Genomic DNA, 27,581 nt, shown 5'->3' with positions numbered 1-27,581 from the left:
ATAAAACAACAATTGTCACATTTAAAGTGGTAGGCGTGTTGTGTCAATGAAATGGTGCTAATCCTCCAAAAATCTATTTTAATTCCAGCTTGTAATGCGACAAAACAGGACAAACACCAAGGGGGATGAATACTTTTGCAAGATACTATAATAACTCGCTTCTACAGTATAAGTTTGTCCTATATAGTCACAAAGTATAACTGTGTAACCAGGCTTATAGTTTCAGCATGAAGTCTATTTTGCTGAAGTTATAAACTATGGAGACTTGAGTGCAAGACTTTTCATAAAAACTGCAGTCCTCATTGCAACTGTAGTCCTAAGCAAAACATTATAGCAAAACTGTAAGTGTTTATGGAAGCTGAACTGAATTTCATTTCATTTAGATATACAGTATTATCTAGGTTTTTTTTTTAATTTCCATGAGAGGTATTTAAAGCTGAACTGAATTTCAGAGATGGTGCACTGAATTGAAATGAACATGATTAGTGGCTGGATACACAGAAGGGGGAAAAAAAAGTGCTTTCAGTTTCTGTATGATGGAGGGGGGAATCCAGAACTTGTTTATTTGAGTTAATGCAGTATTTAGGTTTATTTCACACGATCTGCTGTATAAGGTTTGCTCCAGTAACACAATATAACACAGGTTTAAAAGGCAATACTTCGAGTAGTTTTATTGAGACAGCTCGTTTTATTCAGGTGGCTCGTGCGGAAGTAGTGAAGTGTGAGGGGGGGTTTGTGCACCACATTACTCTGGATGAGCAAGAATGGCGCTACACATCGACCTAAAGCTCACTCTGCTTCTCATCATGGCAGGTAAGACCAACCTGGAAAATGAATGAGAGAGAGAGAGAGAGAGAGACAGACAGAGAGATGATCTTCCTTCTTGTTCAGATGAGTTTAGTACCAAAACAAAGTTCTGATACAGAGTTGATGCAGGGTATTGGAAATCATGCCCACGTGTAGGAAGGTGTTTTTGTTGTTGTTGTTGTTGTTATGTTTCAGCGCGCGCACACACTCCTCCTCCTCCTCATCATCATCTTTGACTGATTTCATGAGTACATAGCAAAAAGTAGTATACTTAAAGTTCATTTTATTAAGTATCCTTCAGTATAAGTATAGCAAGTATACTACAGACCATGTACTTTTAGTGTACTAGAAAGTATACAAATTTAATACTTTTTCGGACTAAATTGGAACATTTCAAGTTTATAAAAGTATACTTTAAAGTTCATTTTAAGTTTGCAAAAGTACACTTTAAAGTATACAAGTACACTCATCTATATACCGTACTATCAATGTACTTGGTATATCCCTCTCATATGCTTAAAGTATACCACAAGTACACTTATCAATATACTGCCATTGTACTAGTTATAACAGTGTTGGGAGTAACGCGTTACAAAAGTAACGAATTACTGTAATTCATTGCTTTTTGTGGTAACGCGACATTACATTAATGTGGAAAGGCATTACAGAAAAAAAAGTGGTAATATTTTACTCGCTACAAATGTCAGTAACGCGCGTTACACTGCATTTTTAACCTGGAATGAAGTGATGGGCTTTTTTTTCCCCCTTCATACAAATTCGCCAAAATCTCGCGAGATCAGCAGAGGTGAAACATCCGCGCAAAATGTTTCACTTCTTTTCCCTTTAGGCTAGTCAGACAGGAGAGAGAGATGAGTGAACCTGCAGATGGGCACACGCCCATTACTTTAAGTTTGTGAAAAATAAGGATGTAAAGAACATCGTAGTCAAATGCACTTTGTGTGCTAAACCTAAAGAACTGTCCACTTCCCGAAATAACACCAGTAATTTAACTAAACATTTCCGGAGGTGCCATAGTAACATGAAGTTAACAAGGAAGCAAGCGGAGGATGAGAGTGGCAATAAAATCACAAAGCAGCCAAAATTAACGTTCTGCCGCTCTGAGATGCTGCTTCAGCCTCAGGAGGTTAGGAGACTTGTGGCGGAGTATGTTGTTGAAGATATGCTGACAGTTTGTTCACATTTTTTGTCCCGTATAACTGAGTTTTTTTCTGGTCGGAAGTCAGACTAAAGTGATTGAGCTGCCTTTCCTTCGAGGGCTAAGCACTTCAGTATCATTAAAAGCACTTTGATTTTGTTATTTCTAATTCCGTTTTTCGAAATGTGACTGGGTAGCCTCATATAGCTAATAGTCATTGTCTAGCTGTGATTTAAAAGGCCTGTGGGGTTTTTGGTCCGTGTACTTTTTCGTTCATTCTTTATTCTATTTTGGAATGAAAGATGAAATTTAAAAAAGGGTGCAGCTTGGTGTTTTATTTAAAACAATACAAGCAGAAATGGCTCTATTTTGTTTTCGAAATGTATTGCCATTCAATACATTTAATCAGGAGAACACTGAACAACAATGATGTGCATGGCAGGGTTGCAAGGAGAAAGCCACTGCTCTCCAAAAAGAACATTGCTGCTCATCTGCAGTTTGCTAAAGATCACATGGACAAGCCAGAAGGCTATTGGGAAAATGTTTTGTGGACGGATAAGACCAAAATAGAACTTTTTGGTTTAAATGAGAAGCGTTATGTTTGGACAAAGGAAAACACTGCATTCCAGCATAAGAACCTCATCCCATCTGGGAAACATGGTGGTGGTAGTATCATGGTTTGGGCCTGTTTTGCTGCATCCTATTCATATTAACATTAATTGATCTGTATTGTATTGTAATGTCTAAAGATATGAAAAGTGGACAACATTTCTGATCGTTTTCTTATTTTGTAATATTCATTTATTCCTTTATTGAATTTCATTTGACTGATCCTATCTTTCACCCGGAAGTGATGACCTCCAGCAAGTTCATGGATGCTATGCAGTACATGCTCTTCAAAGGCCCTAAATGGGTGAATCTACGTGAAGAAGACATGTCAACACACAAAATTGCAACTATTTTTCGTAAGGTTGTGAGCATCACAAAACCTCCGTACACTCATAACAGAACAGCCATGTCCTGCGCCAATGTCTTTGAGGTGCTGTGAAATATCTGCATGCGTAGCATGCCTTCACAACATTTCGCAAATTAAGTCGGAATATGCCTCCAAAGACGCCATGTCATGCGGATGAGAATAAACAAACCATAACGCTCCCAACCCGCCCACAAGCTTAGGCTTCCAGGTCACCCAAAACCTAAGTTCTAAATAAACTAAAACGCAATTCAGAACGGCATTTTTCAAAATTGCTTTTTCCCTTTTTCTGCTGTTCAATGACTCATTTTCAATAACTAAAAATACATCAAAACATGGCTCTGGATTCCATTTCACAAGTCATACACAAGTGTAAAAATTCATAAATGAGTCCTTTTTCATTTCTTATGTGACTTCCAAAATAGAATAATGAATGAACGAAAACGTACATGGACCGTTTTTTTCAGGCCAGTTTTATCGTAGGCTACGATTTGCCATAATATGTTCATTTTTGTTAAATTTCTGAAATGGAGTCATATCCCTTAGGGCTAATCTTTTTTTTATGAAGCATAAACTATGCTTAATGCTGTAAACTTGAAAACAATAAAGGCATAGAAATGCTAATTTTGTATCCTGTCATATCTTTAGACATTACAATACAAATCAATTAATGTTAATATGAATAGGATGCAGCAAAACAGGCCCAAACCATGATACTACCACCACCATGTTTCCCAGATGGGATGAGGTTCTTATGCTGGAATGCAGTGTTTTCCTTTGTCCAAACATAATGCTTCTCATTTAAACCAAAAAGTTCTATTTTGGTCTTATCCGTCCACAAAACATTTTCCCAATAGCCTTCTGGCTTGTCCATGTGATCTTTAGCAAACTGCAGATGAGCAGCAATGTTCTTTTTGGAGAGCAGTGGCTTTCTCCTTGCAACCCTGCCATGCACACCATTGTTGTTCAGTCTTCTCCTGATGGTGGACTCAAGAACATTAACATTAGCCAATGTGAGAGAGGCCTTCAGTTGCTTAGAAGTTACCCTGGGGTCCTTTGTGACCTCGCCCACTATTACACCTTGCTCTTTGTTGGTTGACCACTCCTAGGAGGGGTAACAATGGTCTTGAATTTCCTCCATTTGTACACAGTCTGTCTGACTGTGGACTGGTGGAGTCCAAACTCTTTAGAGATGGTTTTGTAACCTTTTCCAGCCTGATGAGCATCAACAATGCTTTTTTTGAGGTCCTTAGAAATCTTCTTTGTTCATGCCATGATACACTTCCACAAACATGTGTTGTGAAGATCAGACTTTGATAGATCCCTGTTCTTTAATTAAAACAGGGTGCCCACTCACATCTGATTGTCATCCCACTGATGGAAAACACCTGACCCTAATTTCACCTTCAAATTAACTGCTAATCCTAGAGGTTCACATACTTTTGCCACTCAGATATGTAATATTGGATCATTTTCCTCAGTAAATAAATGACCAAGTAGAATATTTTTGTCTCATTTGTTTAACTGGGTTCTCTTTATCTACTTTTAGGATTTGTGTGAAAACCTGGTGATGTTTTAGGTCATATTTATGCAGAAATATAGAAAATTCTAAAGGGTTCACAAACTTTCAAGCACCACTGTACAAGAACTATACAAGAACTGCTTAAAACATAAATGCAATTGTAGGGTGTGACCTATAATACAGCATGACGATGAGTCAGTGGGTTATTGCACAATGATGAGTAAATGTATTGCATAATTAGGTGTGATCATTGCGCCTTTGTCCATGCTGACAGAGTGCATTTGAGCAGGAGCAATATAAATAAATAAATATATGTGATCGAGAGAATAAGGTGCATGTGGTTGTAAAAACATATACTATTTAGGTAAGAGGTAGGCATATAGAGGTGTAGACAGTTTGTTACAGTTCAGTCCTGTTTCTGTCCGTACCGCTGACATCTGTGTAGGTGACAGGCTTTGTTCAGTTCACATACGACACTCGGGTAAAAGCTGTTATCTAGTCTATTTGTCCATGATGCAATGGACCTGAACCATCTACCAGAGGGCAGTGGTTCAAGAAGTTGGTGACCAGGGTGGGAAGGGTCCTATTGGATGTTGGTGGCTCTGCTGAGACAACAGGTGGTGTAGTAGAGTTGCTCTACGGAGGGCAGTGGGCACCCAATGATCTTTTGTGCAGAGTCGATGACTCTTTGAAGAGCTTTCTTGTCTGCCACAGAGCTGCTGGTGTACCACGTAGCGATGCAGAGACTATTGTGTGTGAAAACCCCAGGAGGTCAGCAGTTTCTGAAATACTCAAACCAGTCCATCTGGCTTAAACCAACACCCATGCCACAGTGAAAGTCACAGAGATCACAATTTTTCCCATTGTGATGTTTGAAGTGAACATTAACTGAAGCTCTTGATTTGTATCTGCGTGATTTTATGCATTGTGCTGCTGTCAAGGGATTGGCTGATTAGATAACTGCATATAACAGCAGGTGGATGGGTGTGCCTAATAAAGTGGCCAGTGATACACGGACATACATATTTTGTGCATGTTTTTGGATAATTTCTGGTAATGAAAATCTGTTTCTCTGCTTTTGATTAAAAAAAGACCTCAGGAATTATAGTAGCTATTTAAGTGTTTTTGGACACAATTAATATTTAGGAGCCGTTCAGGTATTTGATATCACAGCCCAAATAGTAGAAGTATCTCCTAGAAATTAGCTTAACAGTTAAGCTTAACATTTAAGAAGCACTTTTATCCAAACCTGTAATTTAGTTCCTGTTATATACAGTTTCATTTGTATAGCAGTGTAAAGAATAGACATTAGAAATTTAGATCACTAATGAGCAAGCTATGAGGCTTTGAAGCCCTGAGATGAAGTGAAGATGAATCCAAATGACCGCTTCCTCTCCTGGGTGGCACGAAATAGTGGGATTATTTATTATGACAGTATACAGATGGAGAAGGATGTTCGGTCTGAGCATATTGTGAATAAGAGTCCTGGGAGGAGTACAGGACAGTCTTTGTGATTACAGCAGCACCTCTTCTGTAAAAATCTGCAGTAAGTTTGTGAAACAATAATTTATTGTAATAATCATTTAATGTTAATTTATTGTGATATCATACCCCCCACCCTAGTGTCAGCTTCTTTGCCAGCTCCACAGAATGTAAAAATGATAGCAATGGATATGAACTACATGCTGCACTGGGACTGGAATTACACACAGCTGGAAAACCCAGTCACATTCACCACTGATTATGTCTAGTAAGTTAACTTTAATAAGGTTTTCAATCATTAAGATCATTTTGAATGTCGTCCTCCATTTTAATGTGCAAAAATATTTCAGTTACTAAGTCCACATTTCAAAGCCATTTGTTTCCTGTGGCTTTTAACTATTTCTTATGAATGCATAGTCTTTGGAAGTGAGACATGCTATAGTACTATTCTCTCTAGCTTTCCTTCCTCTCTTTTCACAGCTGGAATGTCCAAGACAATGAGAGCAGCTATAAGCGGGCATGTGAAGGTTCCAGTGAGTGTTGGTGTGATTTCACACCCAGTGGCCTGTATTTTTCAGGATCGTTTCTGCTTAGAGTCAGAGCCGAGGCTGGGCTCCAGCATTCCAACTGGACAACGAAGAGGTTCACACCTGATGAGGATGGTGAGTACGGGCTTGTCATAGGAATGTCCAAAAAAGCAGAACAGATTCTTGGATCAAAACAGAAAGTCAACAGTGTGTGCAAAAAAAAACACATCTGAGGAATGTCTTTCTCTAAATGTCGTCTGGTTTCTATTCTAAAGAGCCTTTAAATGTACTAATAAAGGTATAATTGATACAAAAGCACAATTTTTGGTGGAGATAAATATTACAAATAAAACATTAAGGCTAAGAAATATATGTATCTAATATATGTAGCACGACTAGTTGTCAATGATGGCACTGGATGTGTTTCTCCCTGGATTTTCCCCTCTCTTTCCACTGCTGTCTGGGAAAGTACCAGAAATGTGCAGTGCATCTGATTCCTTGGACCATGATAAATCCATCCAATGTCTGTGATAAAAAGCATCTAAAGCACACTCTATTTTATCCCACCTAATCACCAGGGGTGTTGAGAATCCCCTTGATAATGTGTACTACAATATCATGAGGAACAACCACATCTCAGGATTAACTAATTGGTGTTTGGAGAAGACCAGTACATTCATAGCCCTGAAAGATGTTAAACCTTGTTGAACATGGAGAAGGTGCACAGTGATGCCCAGATGGAGGCAGCGAATACATCCTGTAGTGGCACACCTCGAAGGAATGGCCATGATTAGGGTCCAGGACTGCCTGTCTGAAGGCCTTGGTGATGAGGTCTAGTCCCTGTCTAGACAAGGGAGCTCCCTGTATCTTTTATCTGAGTCAGATGATCAGTTGACATGAGGATTGATAGTACAGTAGGGTGCATTCTGGGCACAACAAGGAATGCTTCTCACATTGGCCTTAATGGAATGCTATAATGTCAACTGATTGATGTACAAAAGTTGTGACTTTGAGCAGAAACTGAAACTCTGTAGTTTAACTGCAAGGTCACACATGCAAGGTGAGTTTATCACCAAGGCATGCAGTTCTCCCACTCTTTTTGCTGAAGTGATTGCTACAAAAAGGCTGTTTGAAGAGGAAACCATTTCAGTTCTGTATCCTGCATGGGCTCAGAAAGAGAAGCCTAAGAGACTCTTTCATAACATGTGATATCAGCTGTTCGTAATCCTGATCCTGGGAATAATTATTTTACCTTTGTGTTTATAACCCTGGGCTTCCCCATTAGAAATATATAGATTAAGACAGATCACTGATATTCGTAGGGAAAAAAACAGTGGAACACCCGGGAGTGGTGGTGCTTCAGTTGGTGAAAATCCAATGGTGTCCCATTCGGGATGTTTTCCTGTCTTGCACCAGTATGATAGACTGAAGTTCTACCATTATATTGATTATGATAAAATGGTAATTGGATGGGTGGATGGATGGTTTTGAATACTGGATGTAGGTAAGGATGGATGGATTTGAATACTGGATGTATGGATGGATTTTAATACTGTATGTATGTAGATCCGCTGTGGTGACCCCTAATCGGGAGCAGCCAAAAGAAGAAGAAGAAGAAGAAGGAGAAAAGAATGTATGTATGTATGTATGTATTTGAATACTGGATGGATGAATGCATGGATGGATAGATTTGAAAAGTGCATAGATAGATGGATTTGAATACTGGATGGATGGGTGGGTGGATGGATTTGAATAGTGGATGGATGGACGGATGGATGGCTTTGAATACTGGATATATGGATGGATGTATTGATGGATGTATGGATGGATGGATTTGAACACTTGGATGGATAGATGGATGGATTTAAAAACTGCATAGATGGATGGATTGTTTTGAACACTTGGATGGATAGATGGATAGATTTGAATACTGGATGGATGGATGGATGGATGGTTTTGAATACTGGATGGATGGATAGATTTGAAAACTGCATAGATGGATGGATTTGAATACTGGGTGGATGGATGGATGGATGGATTTGAATAGTGATGGATTGTTCTAATTTAGATTACAACTTTTACCTGAGTTAGCACTTTTAAAGAGATAGCACGGTGGTGCAAGGGTTAGCACTGTCCCCTCACAGCAAGAAGGTTCTGGGTTCAGATCTTGTGGCTGACAGGGGCCTCTCTGTGTGGAGTTTGCATGTTCTCCCTGTGCCTGCGTGGGTTTCCCCCGGGTGCTCTGGTTTCCTCCAACAGTGCAAAGACATGTAGGTTACGTCAGCTGGCTACTCTAAATTGCCCATAGGTGTGAATGGTTGTCTCTCTCTCTCTCTGTTAGGCCTGTGATAGATTGGTGACCTGCCCAGGGTGAACCCTGCCTCTCACACAGTGTCAGCTGGGATTGGCTCCAGCTCAACCATGACCTGAAATGATTAAACAGCATAGATAATGAATGTTTTTAAAGTGACTGAAGTTATTTTTTTATATTAAAAAAAACTTATTTTTTTAATAACTGATATTTTTTAATTACTCATTTCTGTACACTGCTAATAGTGATGGTAATAAAAAAAAATCTGATTATTATTTAGTCAGATTACTCCACTGATTGGATTATTGCAAAAATCTGATTTCCTTGCAGAAATTAAAGTACATGTAAATCCACACAAACAGTGTGATCAGTCTTAACCCCTGCACCTGATAAAGACCTGATGTGATTTTTAATCGAGTGTGTTATTATATAAGGCGGTGTTGTTCAAATGTTGCAGTGCTGCTAATGTCACCCAGCAGTGTGAGTGTGAAGGCAGACAGAGATGTGTTGACTCTCACGATATCCAAGACAGTCATGAGCGATGTAATGAAGGACCTAAAATACAGGGTGCAATACTGGGAGAGGCTTAAACCTGAACAGGTAACACACACACATTATTTTCTTTAATCCAAATATTTAAAAGGGTGTACAGGGGATTATGTTTGACCAATAATGTAGTATTTATAAACTCCTAAGCAATCCAGTCATGATTCTGAAGGGCACACAAAGTAACGGCTTCAAAAAACAAAGAGACTACCTACAGTAACACAAGGACAAATTTGTATACAAGCCCAGAATTCTAAACATTAGAACATATTTACCAGGGGCTGATACTTCTGCAGTTTGGCAGTAAGGCACATCATTTATAAATCAAGTGAACAGGCAATTTTCAGTGATTTCAGAATATTGATTTTTTTTCAGTGTTACTTATAGTCACTTAAATGTCACTGGGTGTCTAAACATATGTTTCAGTAATGCAGATTTTCTTCATATTCATGATCATGTTCGGTATTGACTGTAATGTTGGCTGTAACTCAGTGTTAACCTGAACTGCTGTTGGTTACATTTCCTCAGAGGCAGAACATGACCATTACTGTAATGTATGTGTGTTGGCACTAACTGATTCCTAGAGGCACCCATAGTTCGGTGGGATCACAGGAGTTCGAACCTGTGTCAAGTACAATGCTGTAGTAAAGAAGCCAGAGTTAACATATAAACGTTGTCCTTGTAATTTCCTTAAACATAACGTGGTGTCAGAACAAAGCTAAAAGAAGATAAGACAGGAAAATGTCACATTTAGGGCTGCAGTCACCGTTAGCTTTGAGCCTGCAAGGTAATCTTTCCGAAAAAGTTGGATTCGATGATACGGGCTGTAGTGCATTGCTAGCGGGATAGACAAGAAGACAAAGGCTGTGCAGTGTGGCAAGTTTTTGCATATCACTGACAAAGAGGCAATAAACTTAAGCAACACATTTGAATTCCGAGAAGAAGAGAAAGACAAAATTGCAGTGCTGAAGTGAAAGCTCCAAGAATACTGCAAACCTAGAAAACACTTGTCATGCACACGCTATGTGTTTTTCACACAAGTACAAGGATCATCGGAGACAATAGATGTATATGTCACGGATTTGAAAAGCAAAGCAAAAGACTGCGAGCTTGGAGACTTGCATGGCTCATTGGTACGTCACATAATTGTATGTGGCAGAAATCATGACCAAGTGAGAGGCAGATTGCTGAGAGAGGCAGATCTAACACTGCAAAAAGCTATTGATATCTGTTGAGCAAGCAAGATCACATCCAGTGAAGTGAAAGTATTGAATGAAGAAACTGAAGTGCATAAAATTCAAACTGTGAAAACAACAAAGGCAAGGCAAAGACAGAAAACGAAGAACAGAAAGGTATAAACTGCAGCAGATGTGGCTACAACATGAAGCTAGGAAGTGTCCAGCATTCTGTCAGACATGTAAGTCATGCCACAAGAAAAATAATTTTGCAAAAATGTGCAATTCACAAAGCCACACATGAAAGATGCACACAGTTGAGCAGAATGAGAGCTGTACAGACATGTTTACTGGCACAGTTGGAGTTAATGACGAGAAGTGCATCCAAACTGTCAAAACAGATGAAGAAATGTGGACAGAAAATCTGAAAATAAACAGAAGGAATGTGACATTCAAGCTTGATACTGGTGCAGAATGCAATGTTATGTCAGAGAATACATACAGCTCACTGTGCACTGAAGGAAAACTGGCAACATCGAAATGCAAGTTAGTGGCATACACAGATCACAAAATGGCATCGCTGGGCAAGAAATTCATCTCATGTGAATACAAGGGACAGAAACACAAAATGTAATTTGAAATCATACGGAAAGATGCTCCTGCAATATTAGGAAGAGCAGCATATCAGAAGCTAGGCCTGGTAAAGAGACTGTATGAAATTGGAAAAGACACAGACATTTTAAAAGGCTTTGAAGATTTAAAGGCGAAAGTAAACAATACGGCGGAGCTGAACCCGGGTATGCATTGTGGTAAACAAGCGATGACATACAGTGGCATGCAAAAGTTTGGGCACCCTTACTGAAAATGTCTGTTACTGTGAATAGTTAAGTGAGCAGAAGATGAACTGATCACCAAAAGGCATAAAGGTAAAGACGACACATTTCAGCGTTTTCTGCAAGATTTGTGTTTTAGTTTTGTTTTGTACAATTGGAGAGTGAAAAAAGAAAAGGAACACCATGCAAAAGTTTGGGCACCCCAATACATTTGAGTTCTCAGGTAACTTTTACCAAGGTTCCAGACCTTAATTAGCTTATTGAGCTGTGGCTTGTTCAAATTCTTCGTTAGGAAAGGTCAGATGATGCAGATTTCAAAGTTGCATAAATTCTCTAACTCCTCAAACTTGTCCCTAAAATCAACAGCCATGGGCTCCTCTAAGCAACTCCCTCGCATTCTGAATAATAAAATAATTGATGCTCACAAAGCAGGAGAAGGCTACAAGAACGTAGCAAAGTGTTTTCAGGTAGCTGTTTCCTCAGATCGTAATAGTATTAAGAAATGGCAGTTAAGAACTGCTCGTTGGATTGCTGGAAAGACAAATAAAAAAACCTGTTTGAGTGCAAAAGACCTTCAGAAAGATTTATCAGACCCTGGAGTGGTGGTGCACTGTTTTACTATGTAGTGACTCCTGAACAAATATGACCTTCATGGGAGAGTCATCAGAAGAAAACCTTTCCTGTGTCCTAGCCACAAAATTCAGCATCTGAAGTTTTGGAAACAAGTCCTGTGGACTGATGAAATCAAAATAGAACTTTTTGGCCACAATGTGCAAAGGTATGTTTGGAGAAAAAAGGGTGCCAAATTCCAGGAAAAGAACACCTCTCCAACTCTGAAGCATGGGTGTAGATCGATCATGCTTGGGGTTGTGTTGCAGCCAGTGGCACAGGGCACATTTCATTGGTCGAGGGAAGCATGGATTCAAATAAATACCAGCAAATTCTGGAAGCAAACATCACACCATCTGTAAAAAAGTTGAAGTTAAAAAGAGGATGGGTCCTACAAGAAGACAATGATCCAAAACACACCACAAAATCTACAATGGAATACCTCAAGAGGCACAAGCGGAAGGTTTTGCCATGGCCCTCACAGTCCCCTGACCTAAACATCATTGAAAATCTGTGGATAGATCTCAAAAGAGCAGTGCATGCAAGACAGCCTAAGAAACATTTGAAGAACTGGAAGGCTTTTGCAAGGACGAATGTGTGAAAATCCCCCAAGATTATTAGCTGGCTACAAAAAGTGTTTACAAGCTGTGATACTTGCCAAAGGGGGTGTTACTAGGTACTAACCATGCAGGGTGCCCAAACTTTTGCTTTGGGCCCTTTTCCTTTTTTGTCATTTTGAAAATGTAAAAGATGAAAATAAAAAATTGTTTTTGCTTAAAATATAAAGGGAATGAGTCATCTTTAACTTTATGCCTTTTGGAGATCATTTCATCTTCAACTTGCTTAACTGTTCACAGTAACAGCAATTTTGACCAGGGGTGCCCAAACTTTTGCATACCACTCTAGCTATGGGTTAGGGTTGTTAACAGTAACAGTGCTAACACTGGAATATTTTTGATGTATTTCAAATCCATATGTTTGCCAACATGCTTACGTGTTATAATTTTTATATGCTTTTTAAGAACGTTTATTATTGTCTCTGTAAGTGATGAAATGTATATAAATATGCAGGATCAGTTAACAGTTTGGACACACCTCCTCATTCATAGGTTTTTCTGTATTTTGATTATTTTCTACATTGTAGAACAATACTGAAGACATCAAAATTATAAAATAACATGCGGAACATATATGGAATTATGTGGTAAGCAAAAGTGTTAAAAACTCCAATATGTTTGATATTTTAGAATCTTCAAAGTAGCCACCGTTTACCTTGATGACACTTTACACACTATTTTCATTATCTTAACCAGCATCATGAGGTATTCAGCTAGAATGCTTTTCAATTAACACGTGTGTCTCGTCAAAAGGTAATTAGTGGATGTGTTTCTTGCCTTCTTAATGCAATTGAGGTCAAACTGTAAATAGTAAATCATAAAAACACACTAAATAGCCCTATTCTATCACTAGTTCTATCACGAGAAAGCAGTTGCATCTCAACTTCTGATATACCTCCAATATCATAACCTTTTTGAACAATTCCAATCTGGTTTTCGCCCTCAACACAGTACTGAAACAGCACTTGTTAAGATCACAAATGATCTTCTTCGTACAGCTGATGCTGGTCTGTTGCCCATCCTCATCCTTCTGGACCTCAGTGCCGCCTTCGACACAATATCCCATCAATTTCTGTTAGAGCGGCTAATGAGCATAGGAGTCTGTGGCACTGCCTATAAGTGGTTTAAGAGCTACTTATCTGACAGAACCCACTTTGTCCAGATCCAGGACCAGCGATCTGAAAGCTCCACCCTCCATCGTAGAGTTCCACAGGGATCAGTACTGGGGCCACTCTTGTTCATTGTCTACCTCCTTCCCCTTGGTAACATTTTCAGGCACTATGGAATACAGTTTCACTCATATGCTGATGACACCCAGCTTTATGTGTCCACTAGGCCTGCTGCCAGCATCCCACCCAGTGCCCTCACTGCCTGTCTCCATGACATACAGGCATGGATGGCAAGAAATTACCTAAAACTCAATAGCAGTAAAACTGAGCTTCTACTCATTGGAACCACAACACTTCAAAAAAGCAATATCAAATCAATCTCTATAAGTGAGGACATTATACCAGTCTCTAAACAGGTAAAGAGCCTTGGAGTTATCCTGGACAGCACCCTCTCATTCTCCAACCACATCAATAATGTCTGTCTGAGGCTACGTTTACATTACGTCGAATCAGCGGATCATCAGATTAACGTTCTTAAAACGATTCGCGTTTACACTAAAACCGTTAGCCGTGCACACAGCAACACCAATACACGGATACGCTCGGCTCCGCAGGCATCCTGCGCTCCAAATCACTCCGCCCTGAACAGCGAGTGCCCTCTGGAGGGTGCGCACTCCGGCCCTGCGCAGCTCACACAGCGCGCGAGTGAAGTGCACAAGCCACGATTCGGGACTGAGCCGCTGTGTGTGTGATCCCAGCGCATATCACTTACTACTTGCAAGTGGAAGGATGGCAAGCCTAAAGACAATCATAACTACACAATGGGCAGTATTTGCATCAGTATTTGCAGTATTTTCATACTTTTATACTCTTTAATGAAAGGTGATACAAGGCGGAAGTCCGCGCCATTTTTCAGCAGTCGTGTCACATGACCAACGCCAGCGAATCAGGAAGGTGGATGTCACAGTGACGTTGTCCAATGAGGACGCCAGCTAGAGCTCAGCACAGCGTATTCGCGTATCTCAATGTTTACACAGCACCGGACCAGATACGATCTAGATTGAATACGTGGACGCTGGCGGATTCCCGTTTCCCGGCTTTTCCAGGTGGTTTAATGTAAACGGACAGTGCATCCGCGAAGAAAACGAGACAGATACGGTCTAATGTAAACGTAGCCTAACTGTGTTCTTCCATCTCAGGAACATCTCTAGACTGTGTCCTGTACTTACCCAGCACTCTGCTGAAGTGCTTGTTAACACCCTGGTAACGTCCCGCATAGACTACTGCAACGCAATTTTGACAGGCATCCCAAACAAACTCACCCATCATCTACAGCTCATCCAAAACTCTGCGGCACTCATTATTGTCTGTTCAAAGTCCTTCCACCATGTTTCACCACTGCTGATCCAACTACACTGGCTTCCAATATCCCAACGTATTGACTTTAAAATCCTGCTAATCACTTTCAAAGCCTTCCACAATCTTGCCCCTCCATACCGGTATATTAAAGAACTCCTACAGACCTACACACCCTCCCGTGCACTACAGTCATCTAACATGGGATTATTGGCTGAACCAAACGTCAGACTCACTACAATGGGAGAAAGGGCTTTCTCATATGCCGCTCCTAAACTATGGAATTCCCTTCCCTTACATATTTGTACCCTGGACTCTGTTTCACAATTCAAAAGTGCACTTAAAACTCACCTTTTTAAATTAGCATATGGGCTCTAAGCCACCCACTTGCTGTTATGATTTTGATGTTTTTATCATTGATTTTTCTTTTTAACGTTTACTTTTTATCTGTAAGGTGACCTTGGGTGCTTTGAAAGGCGCCATGAAACAAATTAAATTTATTATTATTATTATTATTATTATTACTAGTAATCCATATTATATCAGGAACTGCTCAACTAAGTAAAGAGAAACGACATCCATCATAACTTTAAGATATGAAGTGCCTTTTAATTTATATAAATAAATAAATAACATTGAATTAGAAGGTGTGTCCAAATTTTTAACTGGTACTGTATATACGTATAGTTTCGCCATAAATATAAGTTTGTATAATTTGTACCTTTTTCAATAATCGAGAGCTCCATTTTTAATCATGTATGATATTTTTCAATGCCTGCCTATTATACTAAGTACAATATATGTACATCTTTTGACTTCTTTATTGTCATACTGCTATAGCATACCACCCATCATTCATATTTTACAATTTATGGCTCTGATGCCACTTTCGACCTTGATTTTTAATTGTCTTTTCTTCCTGCTGCTCAATAGAAACACGTGGCAGATTATGACAGTACACACGCTCCACTGAGCTCACTGAAATCCTGGACTGAATACTGTGTGCAAGTTAGCGTCTTCAGTCTGGAATATAGCAAGAGCAGCAATTACACATCTCCACAATGTGTGTCCACAACAGGTAAAAGAACGCCCTTCTCTTCCTTCGCTAAATGTTTCTTCTTGGATGTGACTATTGCATGGCAATAACTTGGTGTTTTATTCATTTACTGTTTTATTGCATGGAAGTTACAAGTATCTTTCTTGTCCCTTCTAGGTCAGCCCTTGGTGTGGCTAATTATTCTCCTTGTGCTGTGCAGTATTCCTCTTTTAGGAGCATTTTTATACAAATGTCACAAATTCAGAAGAAAATTTTCAGTATTTACAGCACCTGAGAGCATACATGTAAGGATTTATTTCCTCTGGAGTTCCTAGATGTCTGGGTCCACAAACAAGAACTGTTAAAATTGTTTCATCACTTTCCCCCCACCAAAAGATATTCTTAATTCTTTAGCCATCATTTTCTGACTGAGCAATAGATAAAATAACACATATTTAAATATAGATTTCAGTGAAGATTTCTCAAACAAGTAAAAAAAAAAGTATTTCTTACCATTTTAAATAATTAATTATTAATTATTTTTGAGTAAAGAGTAAAATTTGAGGTGTCCCCCCCCCCAATCAGTGATGAAATACATAGTCACAATTCTTGGTTATGAACTTAGAATTGTACAAGTGTGTGTATGTGTGTTCATATATGCCGCTCAGTGCAAACATATTTACACCCCCTCTAGTTTCTGCAAGCAGAAGGAAAATGTACTTTATTTAAAAATTGCATTTCAGTGCAAAAAAAAGGGCTAAATATTACAAACGAAAGTAGACAAGAACTGTTGAGAGATAAGAAAGAGGTTATTTTAAAGGATAAATATAGTTATGTAAGGTCCTCTAAAATAACACTGTATTTTATACTCTATATTGGATTGCCCTATTTTCTGTGTTAATTAACTCCATTTACCATGATGCCTTGTGGTTTGGAATATTTTCACTGTTCTGATGTGTTGTGATGTACTGTGCATTCGGACCAATCAGACTTATTTGCTCGTTGAATTTTTATTTGAATTTTGATGTCAGCCAATGGTAATTGGTATATGTTTAATGCCCACGAGTTCGCGAGCTTTTTGAATGTTCCATCACTTCGCAAGAGAGAAGCTCACATGAGTTCCCGCCTGCAGCAGAGGAGAGAGAGGTCGCGTTGTTTGTGAGCTCTATTTCAGCACTTATTTTGCAGAGAGTATTTTTATAGTTCGGCCTGCTTGTGGCCATAACGTACCTGGGACTCCGGTGTCACTCCAGTGAGTGATCTTGCTGTTTTTTTTCGCGGACACATCTGCCCTCCGTTGCTGGGCCCACCGGAGCGCTTTCATCAGTTCCCGGGGACTCACTGTGTTGGGACTGGGACCCAGCCAGCTACCAAGGGATTTGGGGTGAGCACCATCTTGTTCGAGCGAGCTAACCCACAGCAGTAGCTAGCCCTCTGCTCAGGAGCATCTGCTGCGTGACTGCACCGACATCTGTAACCTGATCCATCTGGTCTGACCGGTGGATTGTGAGTAAAGCGAACCCACACTTATACTGATACACACACACACACACACGTTCCTCTGGTCTCACCTGGATAGCCAGCATTTTAGAAGGGCATTGTAGCGGTTGCTGTTCTGCCTGCAGTTCAGAGAGCTGCCACCTGTGCACCAACGGGCCCCAACTGCGCGCTTGTTTTTTTTCTTTTTCACTCTTTTCTTTTGATACTTTGCCCAGTTTTATTTTCTTACTATGTACTGCTGGTATACACACTGTTGATGTGCTATCTGTAACATCTCTATGATGTAGGCTAATTGTTTCCGCTCTTCTTATGCCGGTGTTACTATTTTATTCATATTGGTGATTACATTGCATGCTTCTTTGATAAGCATTTATTATCAAATCATATCTCCTAGTGCTATTATTATTATTGCTTATTAATACATATAATCATGATTATTATTTAATTATATCTTGGGTGTATTGGCTGCTCATTTGGTTCTTTATATCTGAACATTCTGACATGCACACTGCAGAGTTGTCATGCCATTTTACTTAGCAGAGTGCTATTGGAGGCCACTGATGATGTGGTTAGCTCTGTGCTCAGCACAGTCAAGGTTCTGGGTAGGACCCGGATACGTGGTCGCCGTGGCAACAAGACTGGTAGGCACCTGTACATTTTAGTCGAGACTTCTGCTGAGTTGGATCAGAGCTCTGTCCATCCTGAAGTGGGAATTGTAGGTGAGGCAGGTCCATGGGCTGTTCATGTAGTGAGTAGTTTGCTGCCTGCTAGTCCTGTTCCTGAAAGTGATGGATTTGAAGCCAAGCTATTGTCATTATTACAGCAGGAAGGCAAGTCTATGGGTGATGTGAAGGCTGTTTTGGGCACGCAGCCTCCTAAATCTGATGTCAGCATGGATCTTGTGAATGCCATAGGCCAGCTCGTTGATCGCTGTAACCAGGCATCTGTTGATGTGCCTGGCTATAGAAAACTGAGGCTGTTCTCTGGTTTATGACCCGTTCCCCCAGGCAAGGAAGAGTATGAGGCCTGAATGGAGCAGGCTACTCAGATGATTACTGAGTGGCAGTGCAGTGATGCTGCTAAGCGACAGCGCATTGTTGAGAGTTTGCGTGGGCCTGCTGCGGATATAGTAAGGTTCTTGAAAGTCAGTAGCCCGTCTGGTACTGCTACTGATTACTTAACTGCTCTTGACACTACTTATGGATCGACTGAGAGTGGGGCAGACCTTATGGCATCGTTTCGCCATACTTTTCAAGAAGATGGTGAGAAACTTTCTGCTTTCTTGTATCGCTTGGACAAGCTTCTCCACCATGCTCTTTTGAGAGGAGGGATTGAAGCTGCAGGCCTGAATCGTGCAAGTCTGGAGCAGTTGTTCAAGGGTGCTCTCACCACTGACATTGTGGCTTTACATGTGCGACTTCTGCACACTTTGCAAGCCCCGCCTTCTTTTTCACAGTTAATGCGAAATGTGAGAGAGGAAGAGCACTGGGTAAGTGCAAGGGAGAGTGCAAAGGTTTCTGTGGCCTCGTCTACGTTTTGCCAGGTTCCTGTGACTGCTGCTGTCGCTCTTCCTCATGTGTCTGTTACTCCCGTGATGTCTGAGGTTGACAGTCTGAGGAAAGAGGTCAAGGAGCTGACATCTTTAGTAACTAGACTTTTGACTGCTACTACCGTGGCTCCTGAAAATCCTCGAGTCTCACAGTTTGGCGTAAGCCACAGCACAGAAACCACTGCCCCAGCTGTTCCCATAAGGGCTGTTTCTTCGAACCTGCTGAAGTCTACGGCATCCTCTCCTGTTCCTGCCATTTTTTGTTACAAGTGTGGAGAAGACAGCCACACCAAGCGAGAGTGCACACGTCCTGAGAACTTGAGGGTAGTGAATCAGAAGCTGCTTAAGAGGGTCATGCAGCAGGGAAACTTCCCTGGAGCTCAGTGAAGGAACAGCACAGAGCTCCATCACACAAAACACGTTCCGCTCATTGTTCACCTCCAATCAAAGTCAGCCAATCACAACTGCCGTCTGGGTTAGTGGGGCCCTCGGCTGAGGTGCCTGTGCAGATAGAAGGTATTTATGCTAAAGCTCTGCTTGATAGTGGTTCTCAGGTCACCATCTTGTATCATAGCTTTTATAATGCATATTTGAAGCATTTGCCACTGCAGCCAGTGGAAAATCTGGAAATATGGGGTTTGAGCTCTCACAAATACCCATATGATGGATATTTGCCTCTTAGGCTCGAGTTCACTGAAACGGTCACTGGTGTGCCTCAGGTGGTGGACACTTTAGCTCTTGTGTGTCCTGACCCTCAGACAAAAAGAGGGTATAGCCATTTTGGTTGGCACAAACACTCACTTAGTGAAGAAGTTGTTCCACTCTTGTCGTGAACAAGCAGGTGACGGGTTTCTTAACACGCTGACCATACACCCTGTGATGAAAGAGGTTTTTGAGTCCATTAAGCACACAGGTGTATTACTGGAGAATGTGGATAAACACGGTACTGTGTGGTTCACGAAACCTAAGCCTGTTGTTTTAAAGCCTGGGCAGGAGCTGCAGCTTTCAGGACTGCCCAAGTTTCCTGGCGAACTCAATGACTCTTTAGTCCTTGTAGACCAGCCTTTTAGTGCTGATGATGCATCTGTCCCTGAGCTTGAGGTTCGGCCTGAAGTCCATCCAGTCTCTGCTGTGTCCTGCCATCGTATTACGGTAAATGTGAGGAATGTTTCTTCCAGGGATGTTCTTGTGAAAAGAGGTAGTCCCCTCACTCACATATTCCCTGTAGAGATGGTGCCACAGTTTCCGTCCACTTGCAGTCCCATAGCTGCTGGTGAGCTTACTTCTGCTTCTTTTGATTTTGGCACTTCTTCTATGCCAAAGGAGGCAAAACGTCGCCTCTGCAAGATGATGTTGCAGAGGAAGGAAGTGTTCTCTTGTAGCGAGTGGGATGTAGGCTGCTCAAAAAGCAGTCAGCATGAAATCAGGTTAAATGACTCATGGCCTTTGCGGGAGCGATCTTGATGTTTAGCTCCTGCTGATCTAGAGGATGCGCATCAGCATTTGCTGGAACTCCAGAATCATGGCATCATTTCGGAGTCTCAGAGTCCATATGCTTCGCCCATTGTTGTAGTGTGCAAGAAGTCAGGTAAAGTCAGGATGTGCATTGATTATAGAACGCTTAACCAGCGGACCATCCCTGACCAGTACATGGTTCCCAGGATCGAAGACGCCCTCCATTGTCTCTCTGGTAGTAAGTGGTTCTCGGTGTTGGACTTGAGAAGTGGCTACTACCAGATTCCCATGAGCAAGGCTGATAAAGAAAAGACAGTGTTCATCTATCCTTTAGGTTTCTATCAGTTTGAGTGTATGCCTCAGGGAATCTGTGGTGCCCCTGCCACGTTCCAGAGAGTCATGGAGCGGACAGTCAGAGACATTAATTTTCTGGAGGTTCTGGTGTATTTAGATGACCTGATTGTCTTTGGTAGCACCTTGGAGGAGCACTAGGAGAAACTCTTAAAGGTTCTGGACAGGTTGAGAGATGAAGGTCTCAAACTTTCGTTGGATAAGTGTCAGTTTGGCAGGACGTCTGTGAACTATGTGGGGCACATAGTTTCACAGGATGGCATAGCCACTGACCCCTCCAAAATAGAGGCTGTTGTTTCATGGCCTCGACCACAGACTGTCACTGAACTATGGTCAGTTTTGGGGTTTTGTGGATATTACCGTCGTTTTGTGAAGGGTTTTTCCACATTATGCCGACCGTTGAATGAGTTGCTGCAGGGCTGTCTGCCTCGGAATAAGAGCTCAAGTTCACAGGCTGCTGACTCGAAACCTTCTTTCCGGCCCTCTGAATCTTTTGGCCCTAGATGGAGCGACCAGTGCAATTCCGCTTTTCAGGAGCTGAAATCAAGGTTAACTCAGGCCCTGGTGCTAGCTTTTGCAGACCCCCAAAAGCCGTATGTTTTGCATGTGGATGCAAGCCTGGATGGTCTAGGTGGTGTCCTTTATCAAGAGTATGTTGAAGGATTGCATCCTGTGGCGTTCATCAGCCGTAGTCTTTTCCCTTCAGAGAGGAATTACCCAAGCTCACAAACTGGAGTTTTTAGCTTTGAAGTGGGCTATTGTGGATCGGCTGCATGACTACCTTTATGGAGCCAGTTTTGAAGTCAGGACGGACGACAGCCCCCTGACTTAAATAACCAAGTCTGCCAAATTGGATGCCACTGGTCATCGCTGGTTGTCAGCATTGTCCACTTATGACTTCAGGTTGAAGTACAGGCCTGGGCAGAGGAACGTGGATGCTGACACACTGTCGCGACGCCCTCACGTCAGTCTGACGATGAGTGGCGAGAGATTCCCACCCCTGGAGTGCGAGCTATTTGTCAGGTGGTGGCCACACAGAGAGCTGGTTGTTCTTCATTCCCCCGGGTTGCTGATCAGATTTGCAGCCATTAGTCAGCTGTTGCAACAGCATTCTGTCATGTTGCTGCTGTAGCACCTGATCAGTTGCCTACTTTTAGTTCTAGTGAGCTTCAAGAAGCTCAGAAAAGCGACCCTGTTATAGGAGATGTTTGGCAAGCTATAAGTCTGAAGAAGCCTGCTAGTAGTATCCTGACGCGGCATCCTGACTTTAAGATCCTGAAAAAGGAGTGGGCAAAGCTGTCTATTGACAAGGGACTGCTATACAGGACTGTTAAGCAGGGTGGTCAGTGTGTGAGACAACTGGTGCTCCCTAAGCAATTCCATGGTCTGGTTTTTAAGCTGCTGCACGACGATATTGGCCACTTGGGGTTTGACAAGTCGTACAGTCTGGTTCAGGACAGGTTTTACTGGCCTCGTATGAAGCTTGATGCAGAGAAATACTGTAAGACATGTGAGCACTGCATCAAGCGGAAAACGTTGCCTCAGAGGGCTGTTCCTCTTTCCCACATACAGAGTTCTGGACCCATGGATTTGGTGTGCATAGATTTTCTTTCGATTGAGCCTGACTCTCAAAATGTTTGCAATTTGTTGGTCGTCACTGACCATTTCATGCGTTATGCACAAGCCTTTCCTACTAAGGACCAGACAGCTGTCACAGTGGCAAGGACTCTCTGGGAGAGATATTTTATTCATTACAGCTTGCCCACCCGTATCCACTCCGACCAGGGTAGGGATTTCGAGAGTAGACTGGTGACTGAGATGTTGACCATGTTGGGTGTGAAAAAGTCGAGGATGTCTCCTTACCACCCACAGGGTGACCCACAACCTGAGAGGTTCAATAGGACTTTGTTAGACATGTTGGGCACCCTGGAGTCACATCAAAAGTCAAAGTGGAGTCAGCATATAGCACATTTGGTGCATGCGTATAATTGCACTCCTAATGAGGCTCCCGGGTACTCACCCTATTTCTTGATGTTTGGTCGGGAGGCTCGGCTCCATGTTGATGTTTGTTTTGGTGTTTCATCTGATGACACGTCATTTGCATCACATTTAAAGTATGTGACTGTGGCAGCAGGGGCGTGGTCAAGCGTCGGTCTGTGACCAAGGGTGGAGTCAGGGAAGGTAAGTGGCAGAATCACTACACCTGATGTTAATTAACCTGTTTGTGTGTCTTCCCAGCAACCACGCCCTATATAAAGAGAGAGAGAGCAGAGGAAGAGAGCTCTCTCCCCAACCAGATGACTTGTGTGTGTGTGTGTGTGTGTGTGTGTGTTTGTGGCTGGGAGAGTGAAATCGTGACTGAAAAGTACGAAATAAAAGAGTTTTGGAACTCAGTTCTGGCCTGCCGTACTTCTGTGCTCCACCCACCCACTCTCATTCCTACAGTGACAAAGATGAAAGAGGAGTTGCAAGCTGCTTACCAGCTGGCACGTGCCTCTGTGGATAGGATGAATCAGAGCAACAAGGAGAGGTATGACCAGAAAGTTCGCTATCATAGCCTGAGTCCTGGGGATCGGGTTTTGATTAGAAACTTGGGTCTGAAAGGGAAGCAGAAGCTAGCGGATAGATGGAGCTCATGTCCTTACATTGTTGATGGTCAGCTTTCTGACCTCCCTGTGTACAGGTTGACGCCTGTTGATGGTAATGGACTGGTCAAGGTGATGCACCGTAACCATATCTTGCCTTTAGGACAGGTGGTAAGACTAGGTCCAGTGGTCGCCACCGCTCCAGCCTTGGGCCCAAGGGCTGTGAAACACAGAAGGGCTAAGGAAAATCGTAGGACTGGTGTCTCTGAGGTGTTGCCTCCTGTGGTACATGCACAGTTTAGCACTTCTGATTCTGAGTATGGCTGTTATGCTGAGGATGCAGTGCAACATGCTCCTCTGACTGCTGGCATGCATAATGCCCAGCCTGTACCAGATTCTACTGCGCCATGTGTCTCCACCACAGTTAGAAGCCCTAGGTTAGTGCCCACGCCTAGAGATGATGTGATAAATCCACTCAACCCTGCACTCCTTACCTCTCCACATAGGTCTCCTGATGTAGTGAAGGATTTAGTAGTCGCAGACCAGGATGTTAGCTGTCCTGATGTTCACTCTGTAGTTTACCCTGCAGCTCCCACAGACTCAGTTCCTCCCTTAGTACATAGGTCACATAGGGATAGGAAGCCTACTGACCGCTTGACTTACGGCAAGCTAGGAGTGCAGAGCAGGAACGTTGTAGCATCACACTTTGCACTTGCCGAGCCATTCCCTGCACGGTATAATGTTTCTCATGCCTGGTGGTGTAGTCCGCAGGCTCTTTGCAGTACATGCACACACCGGCCATTCCTTATGCCATGCACTTCACCTGCCTTTACACCCATAGCTAGTTTTTAAGCAATAGGCCATGTTTGTTTTGGGTCTTTGTTTTGTTTTGCTTATTTGTTTTCTTACCTATTTTTCCTGTTCACCTTATAATATATGTGACCCAGCATGGGGACATGCTGTTTGTTTGGTGGGGGGAGAGTGTAAGGTCCTCTAAAATAACACTCTATATTGGATTGGATTGGATAATATACTCTATATTGGATTGCCCTATTTTCTGTGTTAATTAACTCCATTTACCATGATGCATTGTGGTTTGGAATATTTTCACTGTTCTGATGTGTTGTGATGTACTGTGCATTCGGACCAATCAGACTTATTTGCTCGTTGTATTTTTATTTGAATTTTGATGTCAGCCAATGGTAATTGGTATATGTTTAACGCCCACGAGTTCGTGAGCTTTTTGAATGTTCCATCACTTCGCGAGAGAGAAGCTCACATAAGTTCCCGCCTGCAGCAGAGGAAAGAGAGGTCGCGTTGTTTGTGAGCTCTATTTCAGCACTTACCGGTATTTTGCAGAGAGTATTTTTATAGTTCGGCCTGCTTGTGGCCATAACGTGTACCTGGGACTCTGGTGTCACTCCAGTGAGTGATCTTGCTGTTTTTTTTTCGCGGACACATCTGCCCTCCGTTGCTGGGCCCACCGGAGCGCTTTCGTCAGTTCCCGGGGACTCACTGGGTCGGGACTGGGACCCAGCCAGCTACCGAGGGATTTGGGGTGAGCAGCATCTTGTTCGAGCAAGCTAACCCACAGCGTGCTCAGGAGCATCTGCTGCGTGACTGCACCGACATCTGTAACCTGATCCGTCTGGTCTGACCGGTGGATTGTGAGTAACGCGAACCCACACTTACACTGACACACACGTTCCTCTGGTCTCGCCTGGATAGCCAGCGTTTTAGAAGGGCATTGTAGCGGTTGCTGTTCTGCCTGCAGTTCAGAGAGCTGCCACCTGTGCACCAACGGGCCCCAACTGCGCGCTTGTTTTTTTCTTTTTCACTCTTTTCTTTTGATACTTTGCCCAGTTTTATTTTCTTACTATGTACTGCTGGTATACACACTGTTGATGTGCTATCTGTAACATCTCTATGATGTAGGCTAATTGTTTCCGCTCTTCTTGTGCCAGTGTTACTATTTTATTCATATTGGTGATTACATTGCATGCTTCTTTGGGAAGCATTTATTATCAAATAATATCTCCTATTGCTATTATTATTATTATTACTTATTGATAAATATAATCATTATTATTATTTAATTATATCTTGGGTGTATTGGCTGCTCATTTGGTTCTTTAAATTTGAACATTCTGACATGCACACTGCAGACTAGCTATTAGGTCTTTCACTCAAACTGCTGTTTATTTTAAATTCTGAGGAAATACACCATACACTAGCTTCAAAGGTAAGTGTAGTATTTTCGCAGTGGAGACACCGCGCTATTAAATTTATCATTTATTAGATTCATGATTATTATTCTCTCTCTATACTCGTACTTGTACCCTTATGGTATCAGGAATCTCAGCCAGCTCACCACTCCACCACTGAGAACTTAGGATCCTGTTGCGCCATTATTTATTGGGATTTAGTGTAACTCTTTAGTAGCCTGTAGCCTACTGTGCTGGGTGATCAGCACCTGTTAAAAATGGGTTACAGTTAGATAATTAAACAATAATTATATGACATCAGGAAAGAGAGACACAAACTCATGATATTCTTATGATTGCTCTCAAGCAAAAACTTTTGCTCTTGACTGTACGTTCATATTGCATTTTCTTTTTCATGTTACAATATGTAAGAAAAAAACCTCTCCCTTTGTCTTCTGCCAGGCTTTTCCACCTGGTCCCTTGCTCCTAGAAGTGCAGGAAGAGTATTGCACAGTAGCACTTGTGATCACACCTGCCATCCAGCCGACACACACGCTGGAGGAAGAGCAAGAACAGGAACACGACCCAGAACTCCAGGCTCCGGAGTTCACAGACAACTGGAGTGCTGGTTCTGTGCAGGACTCGGGTTTCGGCCCAGGACTAGAGAGCTGAAGTGGGTTTCCCAAAAGCCTCTTAACGCCAAGAGCATCTTAACTAGGAGAGAGAGTGTTCATTGTGATGCTTGCTCTACCATTTAACGGTGATCTTTGAACTACGATGCTTTTGGGAAACCCACCCCTGATCAGTTACAAGGAGCTTCAGTCTTAAAATCTGTTGAAAAGTTAAAATGTAGTGAATAGATACTATGAAATCAGGAAAGGTTAATGAACAAAGCCATCATCCTGGACAGATTTTGCTCTGTCAGTCTACTGAGGGCTCTTGGCACCTGAGATTTTAAAAGGTGCACATATTTTCTTCCTATCACCGAAGTCATAGACACAAAGACAGACGTTATAAGTTCATGAATATCTGGGGAGAGTGCAGATATCCATGAATATGCTCTCAATAAACCCACTAGAAGGAAATAAAATACGTTTTTACTCCATGGAAAAAATGGCCCGCATGTATAGTAACCACCAATATTTATTGAGCCTGAGGTGAATAATTTACTGTAAATACACAGGTGATTATTTAAAAAAATCATATTAAAAGTTATTTATTTCAAACTTCAAAGGCAGCATGCAAATGTAATAACGGTGTGGCACAGACTTGTTTATTTATCTTATCGACATTAACTCACATAAAATACTTTGCTTTGAAATTGATAAAATAAATCACAATCCCACCTTACTTTTAAATAGTTTTAGACCAAACTTCATAATATCTTTAGTGCGTTTAGGAACAGCATTTTCTTTTATCATTTGTAATTCTTCCTCACTTACGATGACGAAGCGATTGCTGAGTCGCTTGAGGTGATGATCGAGAAATAGTCTGAATTTCTCAACCAGTCAGCGCCCACGATTTTCTATAAACACTTCTGTATTTATACTAAAAAACATTATAAGAGAGAAGAGCCTGTTATGTTTACAACGTACACCTACACATTCATGCAATTATCTAATCAATAACCAACCAATCATATAACAGAAGTACAAGGCAGAAAATCATGAAGATACTCGCCAACAGCTTCAGGTAATGTACACACTGAATGGTGCAATAAAAATAAAAAAAATCCAGTGGCTGTATTTGTAAGACTGATTTAGTTTGTAGTGATGTGAGTGTCTTGATGGCTTGTCTGATGTGTAAACACTTTTTTGTTCTGTTATGTTAAATATGTCTTTATTGCATTGTGATGCACTGCACCTGATTGTTTACCAA

General features: G+C 41.6%; 1 protein-coding gene across 1 annotated transcript; it reads left to right on the top strand.

Moving 5' to 3' along the window:
- The first annotated feature begins 577 nt into the window (after nucleotides 1-577).
- Nucleotides 578-27,581, top strand: LOC132891496 (interferon alpha/beta receptor 1a-like). The gene is made up of 7 exons (XM_060929131.1): nucleotides 578-813; nucleotides 6,082-6,208; nucleotides 6,421-6,602; nucleotides 9,236-9,378; nucleotides 15,957-16,101; nucleotides 16,237-16,364; nucleotides 26,166-27,581. Exons 1-7 carry the CDS (start codon nucleotides 765-767, stop codon nucleotides 26,373-26,375), a joined length of 984 nt encoding a protein of 327 aa, XP_060785114.1. The 5' UTR covers nucleotides 578-764; the 3' UTR covers nucleotides 26,376-27,581.

This window comes from Neoarius graeffei, chromosome 9 (genome assembly GCF_027579695.1).
Source record: "Neoarius graeffei isolate fNeoGra1 chromosome 9, fNeoGra1.pri, whole genome shotgun sequence".
In the NCBI taxonomy this organism is placed as follows: Eukaryota; Metazoa; Chordata; class Actinopteri; order Siluriformes; family Ariidae; genus Neoarius; species Neoarius graeffei.
This window is presented reverse-complemented; position numbering and strand designations above follow the sequence as displayed.

What these genes read in the sequence shown, in the direction of transcription:
- LOC132891496 (XM_060929131.1), top strand. Translation starts at nt 765, where the DNA reads ATGGCGCTACACATCGACCTAAAGCTCACTCTGCTTCTCATCATGGCA. An exon ending in GTTCACACCTGATGAGGATG is followed by an intron (nt 6,603 to 9,235) that starts GTGAGTACGGGC and finishes CAAATGTTGCAG; the next exon opens with TGCTGCTAATGTCACCCAGC. An exon ending in AGAGGCTTAAACCTGAACAG is followed by an intron (nt 9,379 to 15,956) that starts GTAACACACACA and finishes GCTGCTCAATAG; the next exon opens with AAACACGTGGCAGATTATGA.